The 21,005-nt window shown below is 39.5% G+C and overlaps 1 protein-coding gene across 30 annotated transcripts in view; it reads right to left on the bottom strand.

Moving 5' to 3' along the window:
- ablim2 (actin binding LIM protein family, member 2) overlaps positions 1-21,005 on the bottom strand; it is a 75,504-nt gene that overhangs the window by 18,157 nt on the left and 36,342 nt on the right. For 10 of the 30 annotated variants that reach the window (XR_013194460.1, XR_013194465.1, XR_013194449.1 and 7 more), the window contains 9 exons: positions 15,283-15,395; positions 15,008-15,134; positions 14,671-14,764; positions 10,803-10,890; positions 9,007-9,065; positions 6,930-7,007; positions 4,813-4,956; positions 2,464-2,496; positions 1,286-1,403 (listed from right to left, as the gene is read on the bottom strand). Coding sequence is in view for 4 of the 30 variants with exons in the window: in XM_077200963.1 (XP_077057078.1) it covers positions 1,286-1,403; positions 2,464-2,496; positions 4,813-4,956; positions 6,930-7,007; positions 9,007-9,065; positions 10,803-10,890; positions 14,671-14,764; positions 15,008-15,134; positions 15,283-15,395 (854 nt within the window). In the remaining 26 variants the exon portion in view is untranslated. Of the gene's footprint in view, positions 1-1,285; positions 1,404-2,463; positions 2,497-4,812; positions 4,957-6,929; positions 7,008-8,352; positions 8,404-9,006; positions 9,066-10,802; positions 10,891-14,670; positions 14,765-15,007; positions 15,135-15,282; positions 15,396-21,005 lie in introns of all 30 variants that reach the window. The other 20 variants (XR_013194442.1, XR_013194448.1, XR_013194441.1 and 17 more) reach the window with 3 other exon arrangements.

The following is a 21,005-nucleotide window of genomic DNA, read 5'->3' on the forward strand; positions in this document are numbered from 1 at the left end:
TCACTAGTTTTAATATGTAAATTGAATACATATTTTAACGCTTTATAAGTTGTATAATTAAAATGTATTACAGAAATTATTAGATATGTTTAAAATGTTCAAGCAAAAACTATATTATTTTTCTTAATTGCATTTACACTCACAGTTAAGACACTTGCGATTGCATTTTTATTAAATGTCCCGCAATTAATGTAGCAAAATTCAATGTGCAAATTGAAAATGCATCCCGAGCCGATCACACCCCCTCCCACCCTTGTCAATCACTGCGTGAAGTTGGGTCAGGGGCGCTCATTTTGTAGCTAAACCTGGCCGCGTTGGAGATCAGCGATCTATCAGATACTACTGAGAACTGGCTGTAGTAGACGTCTGTGGTGTACGTCATCACGAAAGTAGCCAATTGTCTTATGTTCTTTCTGACGGCTGCACGCCTAACGTCAGTCAGTGACAAATGCTGTTATGTATATTGAAATATCGAAAATGTTTAAAAATCATATCACCGTTATTGAAAAAAAATATTGCGATATATATTGATATTGAATTATTGTCCAGCCCTACTTAAAATGTACCCAGGGTAAATCCTGGGTATTCATAAGCTGTCGTTTCATACTGTAAATTCCTGAATCCTGGGTTAACATCCTTATTTGTCGTGTCAGCTTTAGGTTGATTACCTAAAGCCTCTAGTAGTGTGTGTCCTTTATATTATACATTGTCGACTTTACTATCAAGATTTTTTTCTGATTGAACTTTTCGGACAAAAACGTAAAAATAAAATGGTCTCTTATTCACTCCAATTGATGCGTTTTTTGCCACCATTTGAAATTTTTTATATACAACTCACAGTTTTTCTGTGATGGTCTAAAGAACGCGAATATAAGGCAAGCGATTGGTTGTCGGTTCCTAAGAATGTAATCGTAACATTCTAACAATGCATCGTTTCACACTGCACACGTCTGGCACCGCCATGCAGGGTGAAAAGTGCTATAATGTATAATAGATAAGCATACATAGGAGAAAAAAATAGATGTTTTAATTAGAAGTTATTTACAGGACATGCTTTTGATTGTGGTTTAAGTAATCACCTAAGCCTATGATGCCTTAAAATGCTGCCTATGGAGATGACTCACTAGGTTTTGGAACAGTGTGTGATGGTGTAGAAGGGAAAACACTTAAAGTTTAAAGCTCCAGTACATCCAAATCACTGAAAAGACTCATATATAGTTACAGAATAACTGTGCAGGTAAGAATGACTTTGTGTTCATTTAAGTATCAACATGTGGAGGGATACCTGGTCTGCTGTAGGTCTGTGGTGAGCGGGAAGGCGTATAGCGGCCATAACCCCCTAAAGAGCTGTTGGAGCTGGGGCTGGAGGGCCTCCTCTGGCGTGGAGACTTTTCCCCATCTCCCTAGAAACAAAGAGACAGTATTATTTATTTAGTCTGAAAGTATCAGACAACCCAGCAAGCAATAGCCATCATTGCACCGTCTAGGTTAACTATAGACTCAAATTATTTCGGCTATGAGTAACCCACTTCTAGCCAAAATAACCTTGAATTTGGTTACATGTCGTTTTTGCCAAAATAACTTGTGAGATTTATGATATTCCATCATGTAAGCAAAGTCAACAGTGATTACAAGGTGTTTGATTTCATTTATTTTCTTTCTATTCTTGGGCTATGGTTAGACGTCTATTAAATTTTCACTGATAGCCCAAATTTTGCCTGGTTTTAGCCTAGACGTCAAGGCTGTGTTTGGACTGCTATTAGACGTCTTTTAAACGCAGTATTGCTTGTTGAGAATTAGCAAAGTTAAACAGTGACCACTATGGCACTGGGACACACAGGAGGAAACTTTAAAGCTGAAAAAGAAACAATCAACAATAATCAGTCCTTATAGTAATAGGCTGATCATTGAGTTATTACACCACAGAGTTTTCAAACTAAAGACAAACACACAATACTATTCATGTCACCAAACCACAACTGTTCAAAACTACAACAACTATTCACAAAATATGAAGAAACACTAGGTCTCATTTGCTAATCATGCACACATATGCATAAAACGTTTTCAATTAGAATTCATGATTCATCAAGTAAAGTTCAGCACATTTATTCTATTGTCTATTTATGCCAAATTGTTATTTTTTTATTACAATTATAAATGGAAAGAAACTAAATTACAACCAAGTGACCCTACAAAAACTCCCTACTTATTTTAGAGCAAGAATAAATTAAACTGCCACAGATATTGCATAAAAAAATTTAATTTAATCAAATGTATATTATAAAAATATATATATATTAAAAAAAAAATTAAAAGAAGGTAAAAAATTATTTTGCAGACCTTTTGTGTGAGAACCTTTTCTAGTATACATACAATCACACAATTTTTATGCCATGATTAGCAAATAACACCTACTAAAACAATAACAGGGCCTGTTTCTTCACATCAACTCTACTGTACCTCAGTTGGAGTAGGGGTGAGTTGCTGTGGTGACTGTGAACAAAGAAAGCAAATGAGTAAGATGGACTGGAATGCAATGGCAGCTATGCTATGAAGAACTTAGCTTTTCTCCTTAACGGAGTCACTTTACATGACTGAAACTATTCTAATACTTCAATGAAATAGCAAAACCATACTTTTTGACCAAGACATGCTGGAGTGATGAGTGAAGATGATTAGATTTAAAAATGGCACTGTTATAACAATGGAGTACACATGCTGCAGCTGTTGTATGATGTAATTATGCAAGACTTTTACTTTAAGCCACCTGCGATAAGTAAAAACTGTCAAAAGTGGGGGAGATCAGGGCTTCAATTGAGCCGGATCCTGTTCAGGAAAATGTAATATTTTGGATTTTTGTGTTCCGGTATTTGTTTTTAAACGATACGGCATTAACAAGTGCATTACATGGTGACAGTGCTGCATGTATGTGAGACAGAGCAAGACACACGGGTTATGCAGATGTATTGTGCAGATGAAGGTTATGTTTTTCTATTGTCCCTAAACATGTATATTTTTGACCAATCAGCTTTCTTAAAGTCCCCCTGTAGTCAATAATTTTATCCTTTAAAATTCATCTTTGATCACCAAAATTACATATTTAAACCATTTTTTTGGGGAAATTTTTTTTATGTTTATTTTGGTAGCCAGCAGTCGTCCGCGAGGGGCTGCTGGTGGTTCTTTTTGGTTTGTGTTTGTTTTACTTTAATAAAGTATTTGAATGTTCGCCAGTTCCCGCCTCCTTCCCTGAACTTTTCTACACTGGTGCCAAAACCCGGGAGGAAGGGGAACGCTGCAACCATTATGTCGACCCCACCAGGACAGCCGTTTGCGGACATCATCCGATCACTCGCGCCCCTCCACCAGGAGAACCATCAGGCGCTACTGGATATGAGGAGCGATCAGGATCGCCGTTTCCAAGCCCTCATCCAGGCGCAACAAGAGGGCCATGAACTGTTCCGGAGCTTGCTGAGCCAGGAGGTTCGGACCGAAGCCTCTCCCTCCAGCCCAGCCACCGCCGCCGCTCATATGTCCCTTAACAAAATGGGCCAGTTAGATGATCCCGAAGCATTCCTGGACCTCTTTGAGCGGACCGCGGAGGCATGTGAGTGGCCCCCATCCAGCTGGCCGGTGTGCCTGATTCCGCTGCTTTCGGGAGAGGCTCAGAAGGCTACCCAAAATAAAAACCAAACACAAAAAAAACACAGGCCTGTTCCTCTCTCGATCATTCACGTCGTCGCTCCTCCTTTATGCTTCCGCTCCTCCGTGAGAGATGCGAGACTGGTGTGCCTCACAGGTGTTGCTCATTAACACTCGCACCACCGGCCTCGCGCCGGTCTCTCACGTCCCTCGGCCTCGTCCTCTTCGCCACAGTCACTTCTCTGTCTTTTATGGCCCTGACGAGAATGTCGGTCTCCTCGGCTGTGAACCGCTCCTGGTGTGCACCTGGCAAATCTGCCATCATAATAGCAATCCGCCATGGAACAAGCGCGCCTGCTTTTAAAGGGAATGTGAGATGACGTTCTGATTGGTTTATTTCACACGCCCAAACCCGCACCTATGAGGAATGTAGCTACTTCAGACCAACACATTTTAGATTTGCGTCGGGCGCAAGAGTAATTTATACCGCCGGTATAATAACAACAGCGCCAGAGATCCGCCCACAAAGTTAGCATTTTGCGTTTGATAATTCCGTTTCAGATCGTTAAAATAGGGCCCTTTAAGTTCAAAATCATTCTTATTGGTTGGTGCTTACCGTTTATTGTTTTGTGCGTAGTGAGCAGCGGAAAGTTTGGAGAGAGTGTAAATACCTGACAAATTATTCTATTAAAAATAAGTTAATATCACCAAGTTGTCAAAAAAGACAGTCATTATTTTCATTTTTCATATCCGTGAGTAAAGCTCATGGTGTTTCTGATCAAAAAAGATAGAGAAAAGATGGAACTGCACCCCTGTGCAAAATCTAATCAGGATAGCAGGAGACACAAGCAACGTGATCAGTCAGAAATCGATGTGAAGAGGCAACGACGTCATCGGTGAGAAAAAGATGATTTTTTATAGAAGAATGATATTTGTTCTCAATGTAGCTATTGTACGTGTGACAGGATAACAAACCAGGCTATAGTTAGGGCCTAAAACTTGTGAATATTGTTCTTATTTAGTTGTGCTACCACCATGTAGTGACGTCATTGGATGTTACGGGAAAACTGAAGTTGTATGGTCAGTGTCGGTCACAGCACCTTTTAATTGTTGTTTTGGATCCGGTAATTATTAATTTACAAATTTTGTCAGTGTTCAGTGTGTTTGTACCTCTCCAAAGGTCCTGTCCTCCACAGGGTAGCTCACATAGGGCGAGTATGAAAGCATGTCAGGTCTGTCAATGTTGTAGATCGCTTTGATTTTAGGAAGAGCAGCCAGGTCCTTGTAGTCCAGAAGCTCATCACCCAGTTTTGCCTTGAGAAAGAGAAACATTATAGCATTATAACTCTCTCTATCCACCTTTCTCCTACGGCACGGCCCTTGATGCTTTGCCCAAATTATGGGAGTAACTTCCAATAAACTTTAAACAATCAGTGAAAGGCCCGCTCTATGAATGCAATAATAAGCTTCTTTAAAATAACTAAATAAAAATTACAATTAAGTGACATTATTCAACTCACCTCTCAACCATCGAAGATTTAAAGTGTAAAAGCATTAACAAATTACTACAACAGACCATGAATAACCCCAAAAGCTCTATTCCAGGGCTATTCAACTGGCGGCCCGCCAATCATCTCCATCCGGCCCGAGGGCACCAACCTCCCTCCTCCTCTTTTCCTGGCGGTGCGGCTAATTTAGTTTGATATGCGCTCTGATTGACCTGAGAAACATTTTACGTGCGAATATTACAGCAGTAATATTACAATATAAACGGTCTGAAACTATTCGGATTCATTCGGACCGCTCTGTCACTGAATCATCTGAAGCGGTTTCTCGACCAGTACAGTAACAACAAATAGCGCTGTTTTCAGTTGTTTCACTAGTTGTTTCAGCACGGAGTTGCATTTACTCCCGGTCCCGAACAGTATTATGAAACAGCGTTGCAACACCCAGTGGGAAGCGTTTCAATTCCACAGACACGCCTTTGTTACAAACCACAAATCACTCGATTTAACTAGTATTATATCGGATGAAACTGCCTCAACATTCCCAACAAGACTGATGAGGAAACCAGGAGAAACATTGTGCCATGAACGAAATTAGAAGATTAACGAAATTAGAAGACTCCCCTAATCACCTCTTACAAACATTTACCATGAATGTACTGTAGTAATTCACCATTGTTGGGGCAGAAATGTGGAATATTTATATGGAATACTATGTGGGTTATACTTGCCTGTGGTTATCAAGTCTCACTGTCAGAATATTGTCATTTAAGCAGAATAATTATATAAATAAATTTATTCTTATTTCTTATCAATAGCTATGAGCTGTTATAATTAATGTATTTGTTCCAAGGAAAATAGTTGTACACAGCGGTAACTTATCAAGTTTTTATTTATCATGGTCTTCTATATCTGCATACTGTGGGGTACCACATTTCCAAGTAAATAAAATACTTTAAGGATTACTTAAAAACGACCTTACCACCTCAACTTTTCGATTTGAGAATCCGGGCCTCGAATGAAACTGGTTGAATAGCCCTGCTCTATTCTTTTCTCAGCAATATTACAGACGGGTTAAATATAACTGTAGTAATATTGGTCTATATTATGTAACATATGTTGCCTTAATCAAAAATGTTCATTCATTTAATAATATTAGAGTAATAATATTTTAAAGTACTTTCCATCTTTTTGATAGATAACAAATACTATTTGTACCTGCTTTAGAAACGTTCCAGTACACACTGCTAATAATGATAATAAGTGAAAAGGGGAGACAATTACATTTTAAAGCATCCATTTGAAAACAAACCTGAAAAGAGACGTGATGATTTGGGGGAAAAAACCTGATGTTCTTCGTGCATTCCAGGGAATCATTCATGGGATATATTGCAAAGTAAATCGGGAAGGCAGACAACAAATGTGCAGTATTGTTGTCTTTTTTCAGTCTGTTACAGCAGAATACAAATAATCAGGAGGTAAAGAATGCAGGAAAATACCAAGCGTTTTCTTCTGACGTCTAAAAATAAAATATAACATAAAACATCCCTGATATGGATTATTTGTAGAGCAACCATATGATTTGAAATTATTTGTTTTAGTCTTTTTGAGTGGAGTTCTCCAAACCGGAAGTGTCTCCCATTATTCACAGTAAGCAAGTGAGGAAAAAGTTGGATAACTCTCACATGGTTATTTGTATGCTTGTGTGTTGCTGCCCACTGGTGGCAACTTGAACAAATGAAAAGTAATAAAGCATGGAATCATTTTCAGATGTGCACTTACATAGATAACTCTGCTAGGGGAGCCGGAAGCACTGGAGGCAGGAGCAGAGGTGATGCTCTCAGAGGAGGTTCTCGTCACCTGGAAACAAAAACAAGGTAAGAATAAGAAATACAAACACAGCGGCACTAAACCAGAAGGGAACAGCAAACAAAAAGACAGTAAAAAGACATGGTAAAGCTCTAGCATATTTTATTGACTCAGTTGAAATCATACAAAGTAACAGTCATGTTAACTCTTAAGGTCAGAAATGATTATAGAGAAATTTCCATGTTGCTGTTACCATTGTGTGGATGTAACAACAATTTATCAGTCTTCACACAGTTTATGAAGGAATCAACAGAAAGGTACTATAGATAAGGTTTTGCCGTGAAGAACAATGCTTTTTTCTTTGCTTTGTCAAACACTTCTTGTAATATAGGAACGGATACAGAGTAAACCGCAATAAATAGTTTTTAATCTGTATTTTTGACTTATTTTCAAGTAAAGGTGTACTATAATGCTAAAAATAAAAATAAACGTATTTACTCTTATTCAAATGCAGATGTATAATGTTGCAGTATAAATGGCACATTAGACAAATGGTAGAGTTACATAGTTAAGGGGAAATGTCTGTCATATATCAACCAACATCAGGCAGTCTAAACTCTAGAGATTCTTTTTACAATAATATTAAAGATTTTCCATTTTATTAGTAATGCATTCAGGGTCAATTTACAGCATCTTCTCTATACCTACACACCGGTGTCTCTCAATCAGTTCCCTAGCTTCCTAGCTTGTGAATCAGTGTATCGTATACATGAATTTGAGCACTAGTAAGGGCAGTAAGGACCCTGGTTCACTACACATTGGTACACTGATGACTATTGATGACTCCGGCGACATGACAATGTCCTCACTGTTCAACATCACTACTGGTATAAACAACAGCAGAATTTATATCTTTCTGACATTGTTTTTTTTTTTTAAGTAATTTAAAGTATATTATGATAAATACATTGATTGTTACAAATATGTCCAACATTTCAGCTGTAAATGAATTATAAATGATCCGAGCTTCAGAACTTCTATTAAGGGAACATAGTGAGCATTCATGCTTCAAGGTGCATTGTGGGATTTTTTTAGGGATCAAATGTTTTAGTGCACTGGTAGGATTTTGCAATTGAAACAGCCCTTAAGATGGCCGACTCCCTGGTCAATGCCCTGACTACTGAACTTGGGAGCCGATTGAGACACCCTCATTTAGAGTTTTTGTCCAGATGTTAAGACCTGTTCTTTGGTTCCTGATTTCTACTACTAGGGGGGGTAGCAGTAGCCTACAGTGGCCTGGCAGGCCCATTTTGGACCTCATTGAGCATTCTATTAAAGCTGAAAGCAGGTCGGGAGGTAAGCCCATGCAGAGGGTAGTGGGCCGCATGTCACAAACCTGCACAGGTACATTGGAATGGAGATCACTGAGCTGAATCCGCACCTGTTTCTGCAGGGAAAGGGTTGTTACAGTGAAGCACTTCCACATACTGCATATCACCTTTGTTTAAGATATGCAACACGAAAGTGTCACGATTTGGTTTGGGTTTTCGATCATGTCATGTTTCATGTCATGTTCATGTTCACTCCCCCTCTGCTACGTAATTGAGTTGAGTGAAGGAAGTGTCCAACGTTCCACACTTCGTTTTTTCGGTGTAACTCTAGCATAGAATAGTGCGCCAGTATGCGAATTGAGACGCACCTTAAGAATTACTTAAGTACTTTACTGGAACTAAAGAGTATCACTCCACCACCATGAACCAGGCACCTGAATCGGCTCTTTAAAGCCAAAAGTGCGCTTGACAACAATATGCATCTGGAAGTTTGCCGATTACAACACTTTTCTTGTTTCTAGTTTCTTTTTTTGTTGATAAATAACAACTGGCATGATAATATTGTTACATTTTTTCTTTTAAAATACAGTCAACCCATTTCCTCTGGGTGAAAGTAGCAAGTTTGTTGAAAAAGGAGCAATATATAATAAGCCTAATTTACATAGAGAGAAGGACTGTTTCAGAGCATTTAACTCCTAATCAAATTGGATTGCAGTTACCTTACTCTTCTCCTCTATACGTGCTGCCTGTCTGCAAGGAGGATGCCAGATGGAAGAACCTGTGGAAGAGAAAGCAAAAAATAATTAAAAAGTCCATGTAAAAATGCAGTGGCCCTACAGTATTTGACACTTAGGTCACACTTGTAATGGCTGTATGTCTTTGCATTAGAAGGGGCATCAGCAAAAAAATAAAAGAAATTCAGTACTCACTTCCCTGAGCCTTTTTTCAAACACTTTTAACAAACTGGTGTCTTTATTAGTAGATTGATCTTTTGTTATACAGCAGGAATACAGTTCAGAAGTTAGTATGATTTAAAAAAAAAAATTATACTTTTATTCAGGATGCATTATATCAATCAAAAGTGACAGAAAGTGACTTTACTATTTCAAATAAAGGCTGTTCTTATAAACTTTCTATTCATCAAATAATCCTAAAAAATAATCACTCTTCCATAAAAATATTAAGCAGCACAACTGTTTTTAACATTGATAATTATCATGTATAACATCAAGTGTTTCTTGTGAATCAAATATTAGAATGATATAACAATGATATGATATTAGAATTATTTTTGAAGGATCATGAGACACTGAAGACTGGTGTAATGATGCTGAATATTCAGCTTTGCCCTCACATGGAAAAAAATACATTTTAAAATACAGTTTAAAATACTGTACATTAAAATCTAAAAGTTATTTTGAATTGTAATACTTCACAATATTACTGTTTTACTGTATTTTGATCAAATAAATGCAGCTTTGGTGAGCATAAGAGACTTCTTTCAAAATTATTAAAAACATATTACAGACCCCAAAACATTTGAACAGTAGTGTAGATTTTTAAGTGTGGTTTGAATATTTTTGGGCCCACAGGATTTATTATCTCACATAACTTGTCTACCTGAGGTGTTAGTTTATGATTGGCAGTTTATATAGGGGTATATATGAGCATGCTAAGTAACACAATCATTCACCCCTAGAATGAGTCAGCAGTCTTTCATTTTATTTCAGCCAGATTGGAAAGACTTCTAACTGATTCTGCTATAAAATCAGAGTCTTGTCCACATCTGACTATAAATCTCCTTCGACAAACTACAGTGCAGTGAGTTTCTTTGCGAAATCACTGTGCAGATTCCAGTGTGCATTTATTTGTGAGCTTTTAGCTTTATATGACGGTCTATTGCTTTATTATTAAAATACAAAACAAACTATCTATCCATGTTTTTATCAGTACAGATACTGTTTTTCTTAAGCATAAAACTCCAAGTACACGAATACATGAATAAAAATGATTCAAAAATCCTCATCGATTGACCCCAGCTGTGTCTGCACTGTCTGTCTGGTTTCATGGTCTAAAATTAGAGAACTTAGCAGAGAAAAATGTTCATTGCAGCATTCTGACACAAATCATCAAATGAAATCTCCACAATTAATCAATTTTCTTCATTTTTTTCAAGAAAATTACAAGCTGATTTGGGAGGCAGTCCGAGGCACAGAGATTAAGTCACTCATGAGACTTAGGCTCCATCCAGATTAATTATTTGTGATCCAAATTGACTAGTGTCCAGATATCTATTTATGTATATGTATATTGTATATCCACAGTATATTGACAACTTTGATCATTTGTTTCGTTCAAGCATATTCATGTACATGCTTGGATACTATTATAGAGTTTTTTGTTTTGAATATTACATGTAAAAATAGTTTTATTGTATTGTAGAATTTGTTAGAATGAAATTTCAGCATCAGAATCAAACCTTTTCATCATGCAGATTTGATGCTATCTAAGTTACCTTGCAGGTACATCTCCTCGCCCTCCCCAAACATCTGCTCACAGCGTGCACATCTGGCACATGTGGGATGGTAGTGCTTTTCTCCAGCCTGCAAAAGATAAACAGAGAGCACACATCAGTCATTCAATTCCACTGCACGAAATTTTTAATTAACCCTTAAACGCGTACCTCGGGTCTTTAGTGACCCGGGACGTCCTTCACTACCTTCTTCCTCATTCATTTTTTTAAAGTTAGACATCAACCTTCTTAGTATTCCTCAATCAATTGATTACAAACAATTTATATAAAAATATAAAAGAATGCCTGTTTTACCCATTCATTTTTTGTAAAAATTGTATAGGGTTGCTAACGACCCGAGGTGTGTAATAGTGTAAGTATATTTTTTCTGCACAACAATAATTTATAATGAATAACTGTAATTCATCTTTATTCCACAAGGTGGCAATGTCTGATACACAATGATGAAGTGATGTTTCACTAGATACCGCAGGCAGAAAACAAAAGAATAGGAAGAATCATTAGCAAAACTTGAAATGGCTCAGCGATTTACTGCTGAATGCAATCAAATATTAGTGTCACTGTGACTTGATGATGGATTTAGTGAAGAAGCTGTCAGCGATCAAAATATTGATTTTGAAAATGTTGAAAATTATAGTTTTGATTCAAATTGCAAATATGAACCAGATGTTGAATGTACTGGGAAATGAGCTCTGACAAGGACAGTGATAATGGTATAAAACAACTGCTCAAACTGAACCCTTCCAAGGTCCAAAAGGTTTTATTTTTTTTATTTTATTCTTCTGTAATTGTTACTTTAATATCAAAACATTTATGCATTTAAAGGTTAATTTATACACAAAACATATAACTCAAAGTAATATGTATTTAATCACACGGAGACATTATTAAGACTACATTTTCCATAATCATTCTGACAATGTAATTAATTGATTTACTCCACAAATAATTACAGTTATCTAATAAAGTTCAAATGCTGATAGCCGAGAAAAAAAAAAAACTTTTTGCACTATATGTGTTTGAACAGTAGAGGGAAGTCAGGGAACACAGAAAGAGGAGGTGGCGGTGCAAAGCTGCCACACTTTACTTCTTATGGTTACGTTAATTTCATTTTAAACTTTGACAAGACCACTATTCACAAAATGGCTTCCAATATTGCTCAAGTGGCTCCGCCTCAGCAGGCTTACTGTACTATACTAAAAAAATCTTGTAAAGTACATTTGTAAAGTGCAAATATATATCACGGTAGTATTTGAATTTGTACTGGTTTTATCATTGTTTTTTCATAAACAATGGCAAATTGAAAAGAAAAGTAGAAAAACATTCATTTTCTAAATGTAAAATATTATATTTTGACCCTAAGGTGAAATATGACCCAGACTGGAAGACAAACAGAAAGATAATATGCTATAAATAAACGGTATGGTCTCATATTTCAATATCAACAACAACAAAGATATAAAGATAAAGTCTTCTCCTTATATTTTCTCTAGATTTCTATTAATTATGATAATTAATCATTATAGTGTTTCTAAGACCTCTGTCAGGCTGTAGTTTTGTAATTTTCCTTTAAATATTTGGTGTAAATCTTTTCCAGGTTAGATTTAGTTTATGAGGTAAATAGTTCTAGACTGTTCTAGTAAAGATTTGTAAAATCTATTTCATCTTTTATATTTTCCTAATCTATTCTCATCTATTGGAAATATTCAGCATGCTGCTTTTAGTGTTCAAAACAGATGTTGATTTAATTTCACGTGCATCATAAACTGCACTGGAAAATCTACTCAGCCCCCTCCACCTCAAAGGCCATCCTCTTTAAACACAGCTTCAGTCCTGCCACTGGAAATGTCATGACATTTCAGGTTCAGATACGATTCTCAATCAGTGCTAAAGATTAAATTGGGCCTAGAAAAACATACTCTGTTTTTTCTCTTTCTGTTTCCATCGGAGCAGTTATACAAATGGAACAAACTGTTTAAAAATCCCCTCAAATACACAATAAAAACCTTTACCTTTGATTATCTCAGTATCCTGATGGTCTATAAGCTTGTAAACTGGCAATACTCCTGAAGGGTGGGCTAATTAATCTTACTGACATAAGGATACCTGTATCAGCTAGTCTTCAGTTCATGTAAAAAAAAATTGCCGAAGGCAAAATAATATGCCAAGATACCATTTTGCATGACTTAATTTATTTCACATTACCTTAAAGCACTTGGCACGGCAGTTGTGTAGTTAAAAATACCATCCTAAACTATGATGTCACACAAACTAATTCTGGGTTACGGTGGCAGTGCCAATGGGACAGAGTCACTATAGCAACAGTGTGCAACTTCTGACAAATATCTAACAAACACATAAACACACACAGATTTATAGAGCTCTAAAAAGAACACGAAGCAGTAGATCTTTATGGATGTGACAAATATGATAATGCACACATAACCTGTTGATTTACAAGCAATATTTAGCCATATGAGACCACCCAATAGGAAACTAAGCAGATACAAAGAACAACTACATCAATAGGGGGCTTGTTAGGGTGTAATAAAATAGCTGTTTAAAGAAAAACGAGGAAGAGTTTGTATGTAAGAGCAAAAAAAAGTGAACAAAACAGAAAAAGTGAAAGGGAGATGCAATATGAGGAGATAGATTGTTCAATACTATAATTAGGCTTTAGAGGGGTTGTGAAATGACTGTCTGAGATAGTCTTAGTAAGCACCCACTCAGCATCTGCCCCCTCCAACATGACCAATGGGATTATAGAGTACCAGCTCTCAGATGAGAATAAAAGCCTTTCACACAAACTCAAAGAAAATATATGATAAACCCAAACAAATCTTAGGGGCAACAATGCTAAAATCAACATGAAACAGCATTTGCAACCCATTTTACTTGGTAATGTGACATTTCTGAGGGAAATATAATACTTGATTAGAAAAGAGTATTGCAGGACTTGATCATATTTACTGGGAATTGATTGGAACATGAAAGGTGGCCAGAATCACACCATAATTTTGAGGCTTTAAGTCCATGTCGATTAGCTTTGAGATCACCTATATTAGTGAACTCCTAAAAGTTGACAAAATTAATTTAAGAAATTTAGCATATTTGAAATTTCCAGAAGAGACATTTGAAGTCTGTCTCTTCTGGGACAATGGACCAAAAATATTGATAACTCATCCTGTACTAGGCAGATTTTTGTATTTTTGAGAATGAGAGTGTCCCTCCACTTGATTCATGGATGTGATATAACTAAAGCCTATTGGCTAATTAAAAAATTGGATGAGCCCTTTAATATATCCTACCCAAATCTGGGGAGCTGTTATTGTTAACAAAACTATTAAAAGTGATTTTCCTTCATTGAAAAAAAAAAAATATATATATATTATATATATATAATTATTTTTTTTATTTATTTTTTTCAATGAAGGAAAATAACTTTTAATAGTTTTGTTAATAACAGCTCCCCAGATTTGGGTAGGATATATTAAAGGGCTATATATTAAAGGAAATGCACATAGCATTACTCTAACTTAAAACAAAACTAAAATGAAGACATCTAAAAAAAAAGAAAAAATTAAAACATCTAAAAAAAATTAAAACATAAAATCCAATTCAAAATATTAATAAATACTTCACTAAATAATTCAAAATATTAATAAATACTACAATAATACATAACACTCATTTTAATAAGAACGTTTCAATCTTCCACAATTTTCTGGCCTTTAAAGAAGAAAATAGGGTCCACTTTGATTTGATGTTGAGTTTAAACAATGTTAACAATATAATTATGCCATCCATTCATTAAAGGATCACTGCCAAATAGTAAAGATTTTCTTCAAACCTCAAGTACTTTTCCAGTGATGTATTTCTTGCAGGTTTCACACTGGATGCCGAACATGGCGTGGTAGTCTGCCTCACAATACGGGATCCCATCCCTACAGAACATCAACACACATTACAGTAGATGTAATTCACTTGAACTCCAAGATGGTGACAAGTCTCTGTTTGCTCTCTGGCCTTGAGAAATCCCACACTGTTCTTTCATATTAGCGCACATCAATAACGTTGAGTCATTCCAGTGGGTTCAGCAGGCGTTCATATCACATTACTATGATTGATAAAAGACACACAAGCACCCATCTACACATTCACACACGAACAGGAATAGTGGGACTAACTTGCTGATATATTCGGCATTAAGCACTTTATTGCACACTTTGCATTTGAAGCAGCCAAGGTGCCAGTGCTTGTCCAACGCCACCAGAGACTGCTCATTTTTAAACTCCTTTCCACAGCCACAGCAATCTGCAGAGAGAGCGAGACAAAAGTGTAGTGTAGTACTAATAAAACGCCAGAGAGGGCTGTCATTGCAGACATTTAGGAAATGAAGGTGCAAGTAGGTGCATGTTACATATAATGGAAACAGATAGCAATGCAAAAACAGAGAACTTACTATACACAGCCTGTGGGGGTGCCGTGCTGTTGACTGGCACAGGCTGAGTGCATTTCTCACAAATGCACTCCTTCCCATTAAACGTCACGCGGTCCCCAGCTGGAAACGGCTGCCTGCCAGAAACACACACACACACACACACACACACACACACACACACACACACACACACACACACACACACACACACACACACACACACACACACACACACACACACACACACACACAGAGTCACCTCGTCATTTACCAAGGTTATAAAGTCACTTTCATATGAGGATGAATTTTAAACTAGTTTTTAGTAAACCATTTTAAATTCGGCTCAGATGTAGGGGCACTACAATATAAATGTGAAAAACGCACAACATGGTGATAAAACGAAATATTTCAGCATATTAGCAGTTTGCAAAAATTGCGATAAATTGTCAAGAGACAAACACTGCTTTGTTAATCTTTTAAAATTAATCAGGATTAAAGGGATAGAGAGTTTGCCCAAAAAAATTCATTTAATAAAAAAAGAAAATCAGTCGGTCATTTCTCTATCAGTCGGTCACTCTTGGCGTACTTCGTGACCGACGAATAGGAATCTTGCTAGATCTACTTCGAGTAAAGATGCTTCAAGACACATGGTTCAAGACACATCGTGCAATGCTTCAGCACCAAGGAGAGCAGTCACACGGGTAGTGTGCTCAAAAGGGCTTACACGGGTAGAGCGTGTCTTTTTAAAGATGTCACTCTACCTGTGTGTTTCTGGAATGCGGTCGTTACCTGGGATCACGGGATGGTTACGAGCACTGTATCGCATGTCTGAGCATTGAACACGCTGATGCAGCGTTCGTGGATGAGTCATGTACCCATTGTGGGAAAACGACCATCTCGGAGCTACGGTTGAGACTCTCGTTCCTGCAAAAGTCCCTGCACCTCCGCCGCAATCTAACCCTCTTCCGAGGGCGCTGGTGCGGGTGACTTGAGGAGCACAGTGAGCGTGCTTCCTTCGGGGAACCAACCCCAGTAGAGCTGCTAAGGGAACGTGCTGGACCATCCACGAAGTGTACACCAGTCATTTCCTTTGGCGATCCCCATGATGAACAGATGTCAATCGCTGCATCGGAGGGTAGGTCAGACTTCTCTGAGGATGACGATTCGGCGCTGGCTAAGGGTTACACGCGTATCCCCACCAGTGGAGCGGGTCGTTGCTATGCAACTGTCCCCTAACTCCACTAGGCGTGGAGAAATGTGCCTCTCTTCCCAGGCCTGTAAGTACTTGTCAGACTTAACCGACAAGACTTACAAGGTCTGTGGAGGAGCCGCCTCTACCATACACAACATGGCGTTGTTGCAGGTCCATCAGGCCAAGGCACTGAAGGACCTGCACGACGGTTGTCACAATCCACAAGTTCTCCAAGAACTTTGTGCCGCAATGGACCTCGTGCTTCGTGCGACGAAGGTCACCGCGCTGTCAGTGGGTCGTGCGATGTCCACTTTGGTGGTCCAGGAACACCACCTCTGGCTGTGTTTGGCTGACATGAGGGAGACTGACAAAGTCAGGTTCCTTAACTCCCCCGTGTCCCAGACCGGCCTCTTCGAACCTCTTCGACGTGGTTGAGAACTTTGCCCAGCAGTTCTCGGCTGTACAAAAGCAGACTGAGGCAATCAGACACATCTCCTGCTCTCCAGGAGATGGTGATCGCACCGCTCCCTCCCCCGGAAGAGGGCTGGGTGGAAAATCTTTTGTTCCCTTTTATTTGTGTTCCGCCGCTGGCCGGACCCAAATTTTCTATAAAAGAGCAGTTTCTGCGATCTCTGGGTCCGAAGAGGGCCCGAGAGCAGTGGGAAGAGAGAATCCTCACCACTCTCATCCGCCTCTTCATCTCATCTGTCCCTACTTCATTGTACCCAATAAAGGCGATGGGTTACGACCGATCTTGGACCTGCGAGATTTGAATCAGAGTCTCCACAAGCTACCGTTCAAAATGCTCACGCAGAAACGCATTTCCGAATACATATGTCCACGCGATCGGTTTTCAGCGATCGACCTGAAGGATGCGTACTTTCATGTCTCGATTCTTCCTCGACACAGGCCATTTCTGCGCTTTGGCTTCGAGGGTCGAGCATATCAGTACAAGGTCCTGCTCTTTGGGCTGTCCCCGTCTTCCCGTGGTCAGACCCCTCATGGAGTGCCCTTAGAACAGGTGTCCAGGCATGCTGTGGTGTTCACTGATGCCTCTGCCACCGGCTGGGGTGCCACGTACAATGGGCATGCAGTGTCAGGGGTGTGGACTAGCCCCCAACTGCATTGGCACATCAACTGCCTCAAGTTACTTGCATTACATCTCACTCTGAGCCGCTTAAAAAGGTCGCAACAGGCCAGGGTATCTGAGGTCGCTTCGAGCCATGTATGTCCCCGGTGTGCTCAACCGTGTGGCCGACGAGCTGTCAAGAGCTGTGCTCCCGGGAGAATGGAGACTCCACCCCCAGGCGGTTCTGATCTGGAGAGAGTTCGGGGAGGCTCAGGTAGACCTGTTTGTCTCCTCAGAGACCTCCCACGGCCAGCTGTTTTACTCCCTGACCAAGGGAACACTCGGCACGGACGCACTGGCACACAGCTGGCCCCGGGGCCTCCACCAATATGCGTTTCCCCCAGTGAGCCTACTCGTACAGACCCTGTGCAATGTCGGGGGGGATGAGGATTCAGGTTAAGGTCAGGTCCCTTAGGAGGGCGAGACGGTTAAACCCTCCTTGATCCTCCTCCATACCCTCTTGGGATTTTTCCCTGGTGCTCCAAGCACTCCAGGATGCTCCCTTTGAGCCTTTGCAATCAGCAGACTTAAAGCTTCTCTCCATGAAGACTTTGCTGCTGGTTGCAATGGCCTCTATCAAGAAGGTAGGGGACCTGCAGGCACTTTCGGTCTACGAATCGTGCCTAGAGTTCGGGCCAGGTGACAACCATGTTGTACTGAGGCCCCGGCCTGGCTGTGTGCCCAAGGTTCCTACCACTCCCTTCAGGGACCAGGTGGTGAGCCTGCAAGCGCTACCCCTGGAGGAGGCAGACCAAGCCCTGGCTTTCCTCTGTCCCGTTCACGCTCTGTGTCTGTACGTGGAGAGAACTCAAAGTCTCAGGCCCTCAGGCCAGCTCTTTTTCTGTTACGGAGGACAGTAGAAGTGAAAGGCTATCTCCAAGCAGAGGATGCCCAAGTGGATAATGGATACCATCGCCTTGGCTTACCAAGCACAAGGCGTGCCCTACCTGCTCAGGTTGCATGCTCACTCCACGAGAGGCCTTGCATACTCCTAGGCGCTGGCACGTGGCTCCTCACTAACAGATATCTGTAGGGCTGCGGGCTGGGCCACACCTAACACATTCGCTAGATATTTTAGCCCACGTGTAGAGCTGGTCTCCTCCCGTGTTCTCTCCCTAAATGGGTAGAAGCACTGAGAGGCCCGGCTCTGTCGGCTTGCTGCACCCTACTGTGCACCCTTATTGCTCTAGAGTGAAAAACCTGTTGAGTCCTCCAACACCCTCGGCCCGGACATAAAGGAGTGTCCGGCGCCAGGCCTTTATCCATTGAATCCTTGAGAACCGGGTCTAGGCTGGGTCCCAAATGTGTGACCCTGCGGGGATCCCATATGTGTATTTCTTCCACAACTGCTCCTAAATGGAAGAGGCAAGAGGCTCGCACAGGGCGCTGGATGGGGTCAGCAGCTGTGGCACTTTGGTAGGGATTCCTATTCGTCGGTCACGACATACACTGAGAGTGACCGACTGATAGGGAACATCTCAGTTACGTATGGTAACCCTTTTTCCCTGAAGGAGGGAACGGAAACGTACGTCCCATCGCCACATCTGCTGCGACCCACTGGGAAAGCCAGCATATCGGCTCGGCTCCTCAGCAAAAAACTGAAGTGCACACCTTCTACTCATTATATACCCGCACTGAGTGGCTGAACAGCTGATGCAAATGATTGCACGCCAACGTATCATTCAACGAATCAGTTCCCTCCTTCAGGGAACGAGGGTTAACATACGTAACCAAGACGTTTTCCATTCAACGAAAAGCAATGGGGACAGATGTTATCGAGCTCCACAAGTTACAAAAAGCCGCATAAAAGAAAACAAAAAGGCGTGCACTACATTTCAAGTCCTCTAAAACATGTACCAGTCACTGTTTTAATACAAAAAAAAAACTTCTCAGTAGCAATAACAGGCCTACTGTAACTTATTTGTACATTTGCATATTCAAACTGCCACATCACAGCCAGTTATTACACACGACAAACATTGGTGTCAGACCTGCTGCAACAGGTCTCTGCATGAAATAAAAGAGATTTCAGAGCTGTGGGGAGGGTTTTTAGAGAAACATTATTAACATTTCAGACTGTTCTTCTCTCAAAATAATCATTCATAAGACTTACAGTGTCACATTACACTTACAGTGAAGTATACAGTGTCACAAAGCCAAATACATTTATGGTGCTTTTTTGTCATTTTTGGAGATTGACAGCACAATCAGTTTGATTATACACTTTTAAACAACTATATTAAAATAACTCATTTTAAAAATGTACAATAACTATATTGAATAACTACAGTATAAACTACAGCTAAAACTTAACTGAATTAAGTAAGAATATTAAAACCAAAAAGAATCAGAAAGAATTTAACTGATTTTTTAATGGATAGATACTGTAGCAATAGCATATGTTTGTACTAACAAAAAACTAGCAAAGATCCCTGCCCTAGCATGCACACATTAACAAGCTTAACAGTAATAGTCTTAGCATTATTATTTAAAGTGTATGAAAATAAACATCTTAAATATTCAAGCCAACATCTCATTTGTGTTTCACAAGCTTTATGTTTGTGCTACAATGAATGGGGCAGGAATAAGACCTCTTGGTTGAGTGAAGCAGGCCTTCATAAGAGAGGCTTGATGGCACAGGTTCAATCATATCTGGCTGATAGTTCAGTTTGAAAGCTGATGATATCGCGGTATGTTGATCATCATATCGCTAGCTCTCATCACCCAATGGAAGAGTGAATGTTTGAATCCTATTAACACACCATTGCCTGATTTTGAATTTAAACCTGATGTGCTAGCCAATGTTATGCCGAACTCTTTGTGATGGATGTTGATTGCCGTTTTTTCTTGTTATAACAATGAATACTCTGTTCTTGTGGTTGTTGGCTCAATATACTTAGTAAAAAAAAAAGCCATCATTCAAAAGAAGAGCTACTTTGCAGACCTCTGTTCACACCTACTAGCTTGCCATTAAAGTTATAATAATAGCAGTAACAAACATTTCTAACTGGCAAACATAGAAACACTATGTGTTGGAATAGGCTGTATAGAGTCATCCAGCGTAACTATAAACTAGATATTTACAAGGTGATTTAAGATCTAGTCCCACAAGATATCAATTGGGTATACCGTGTCCACAGAAACATGGGCATCGCTATGGAAATGTAGGAGGGACTCTTCCCGAGCAACATGTCACATGCACATACACAACATCCATTCAGAGACTGAGGGACACCCTACACCACTCTGGAAATAAGTGGCCTGAGAGCAGAGCATACACTTCACATTCTTACTGAAGGCTGATGTGTGCCTTTTCCTTCCAGTCCCTCAGTAACAAGACTGCACAATTATAAAATGCACTTACACACGCAGTTAGTGGCAGAACCTTTAGAAATGATATAGTTATAATTTGATATATGATAT

Source organism: Siphateles boraxobius, unplaced genomic scaffold, assembly GCF_051911475.1.
Source record: "Siphateles boraxobius isolate OS27281-9 unplaced genomic scaffold, OSU_SipBor_1 46, whole genome shotgun sequence".
In the NCBI taxonomy this organism is placed as follows: domain Eukaryota; kingdom Metazoa; phylum Chordata; class Actinopteri; order Cypriniformes; family Leuciscidae; genus Siphateles; species Siphateles boraxobius.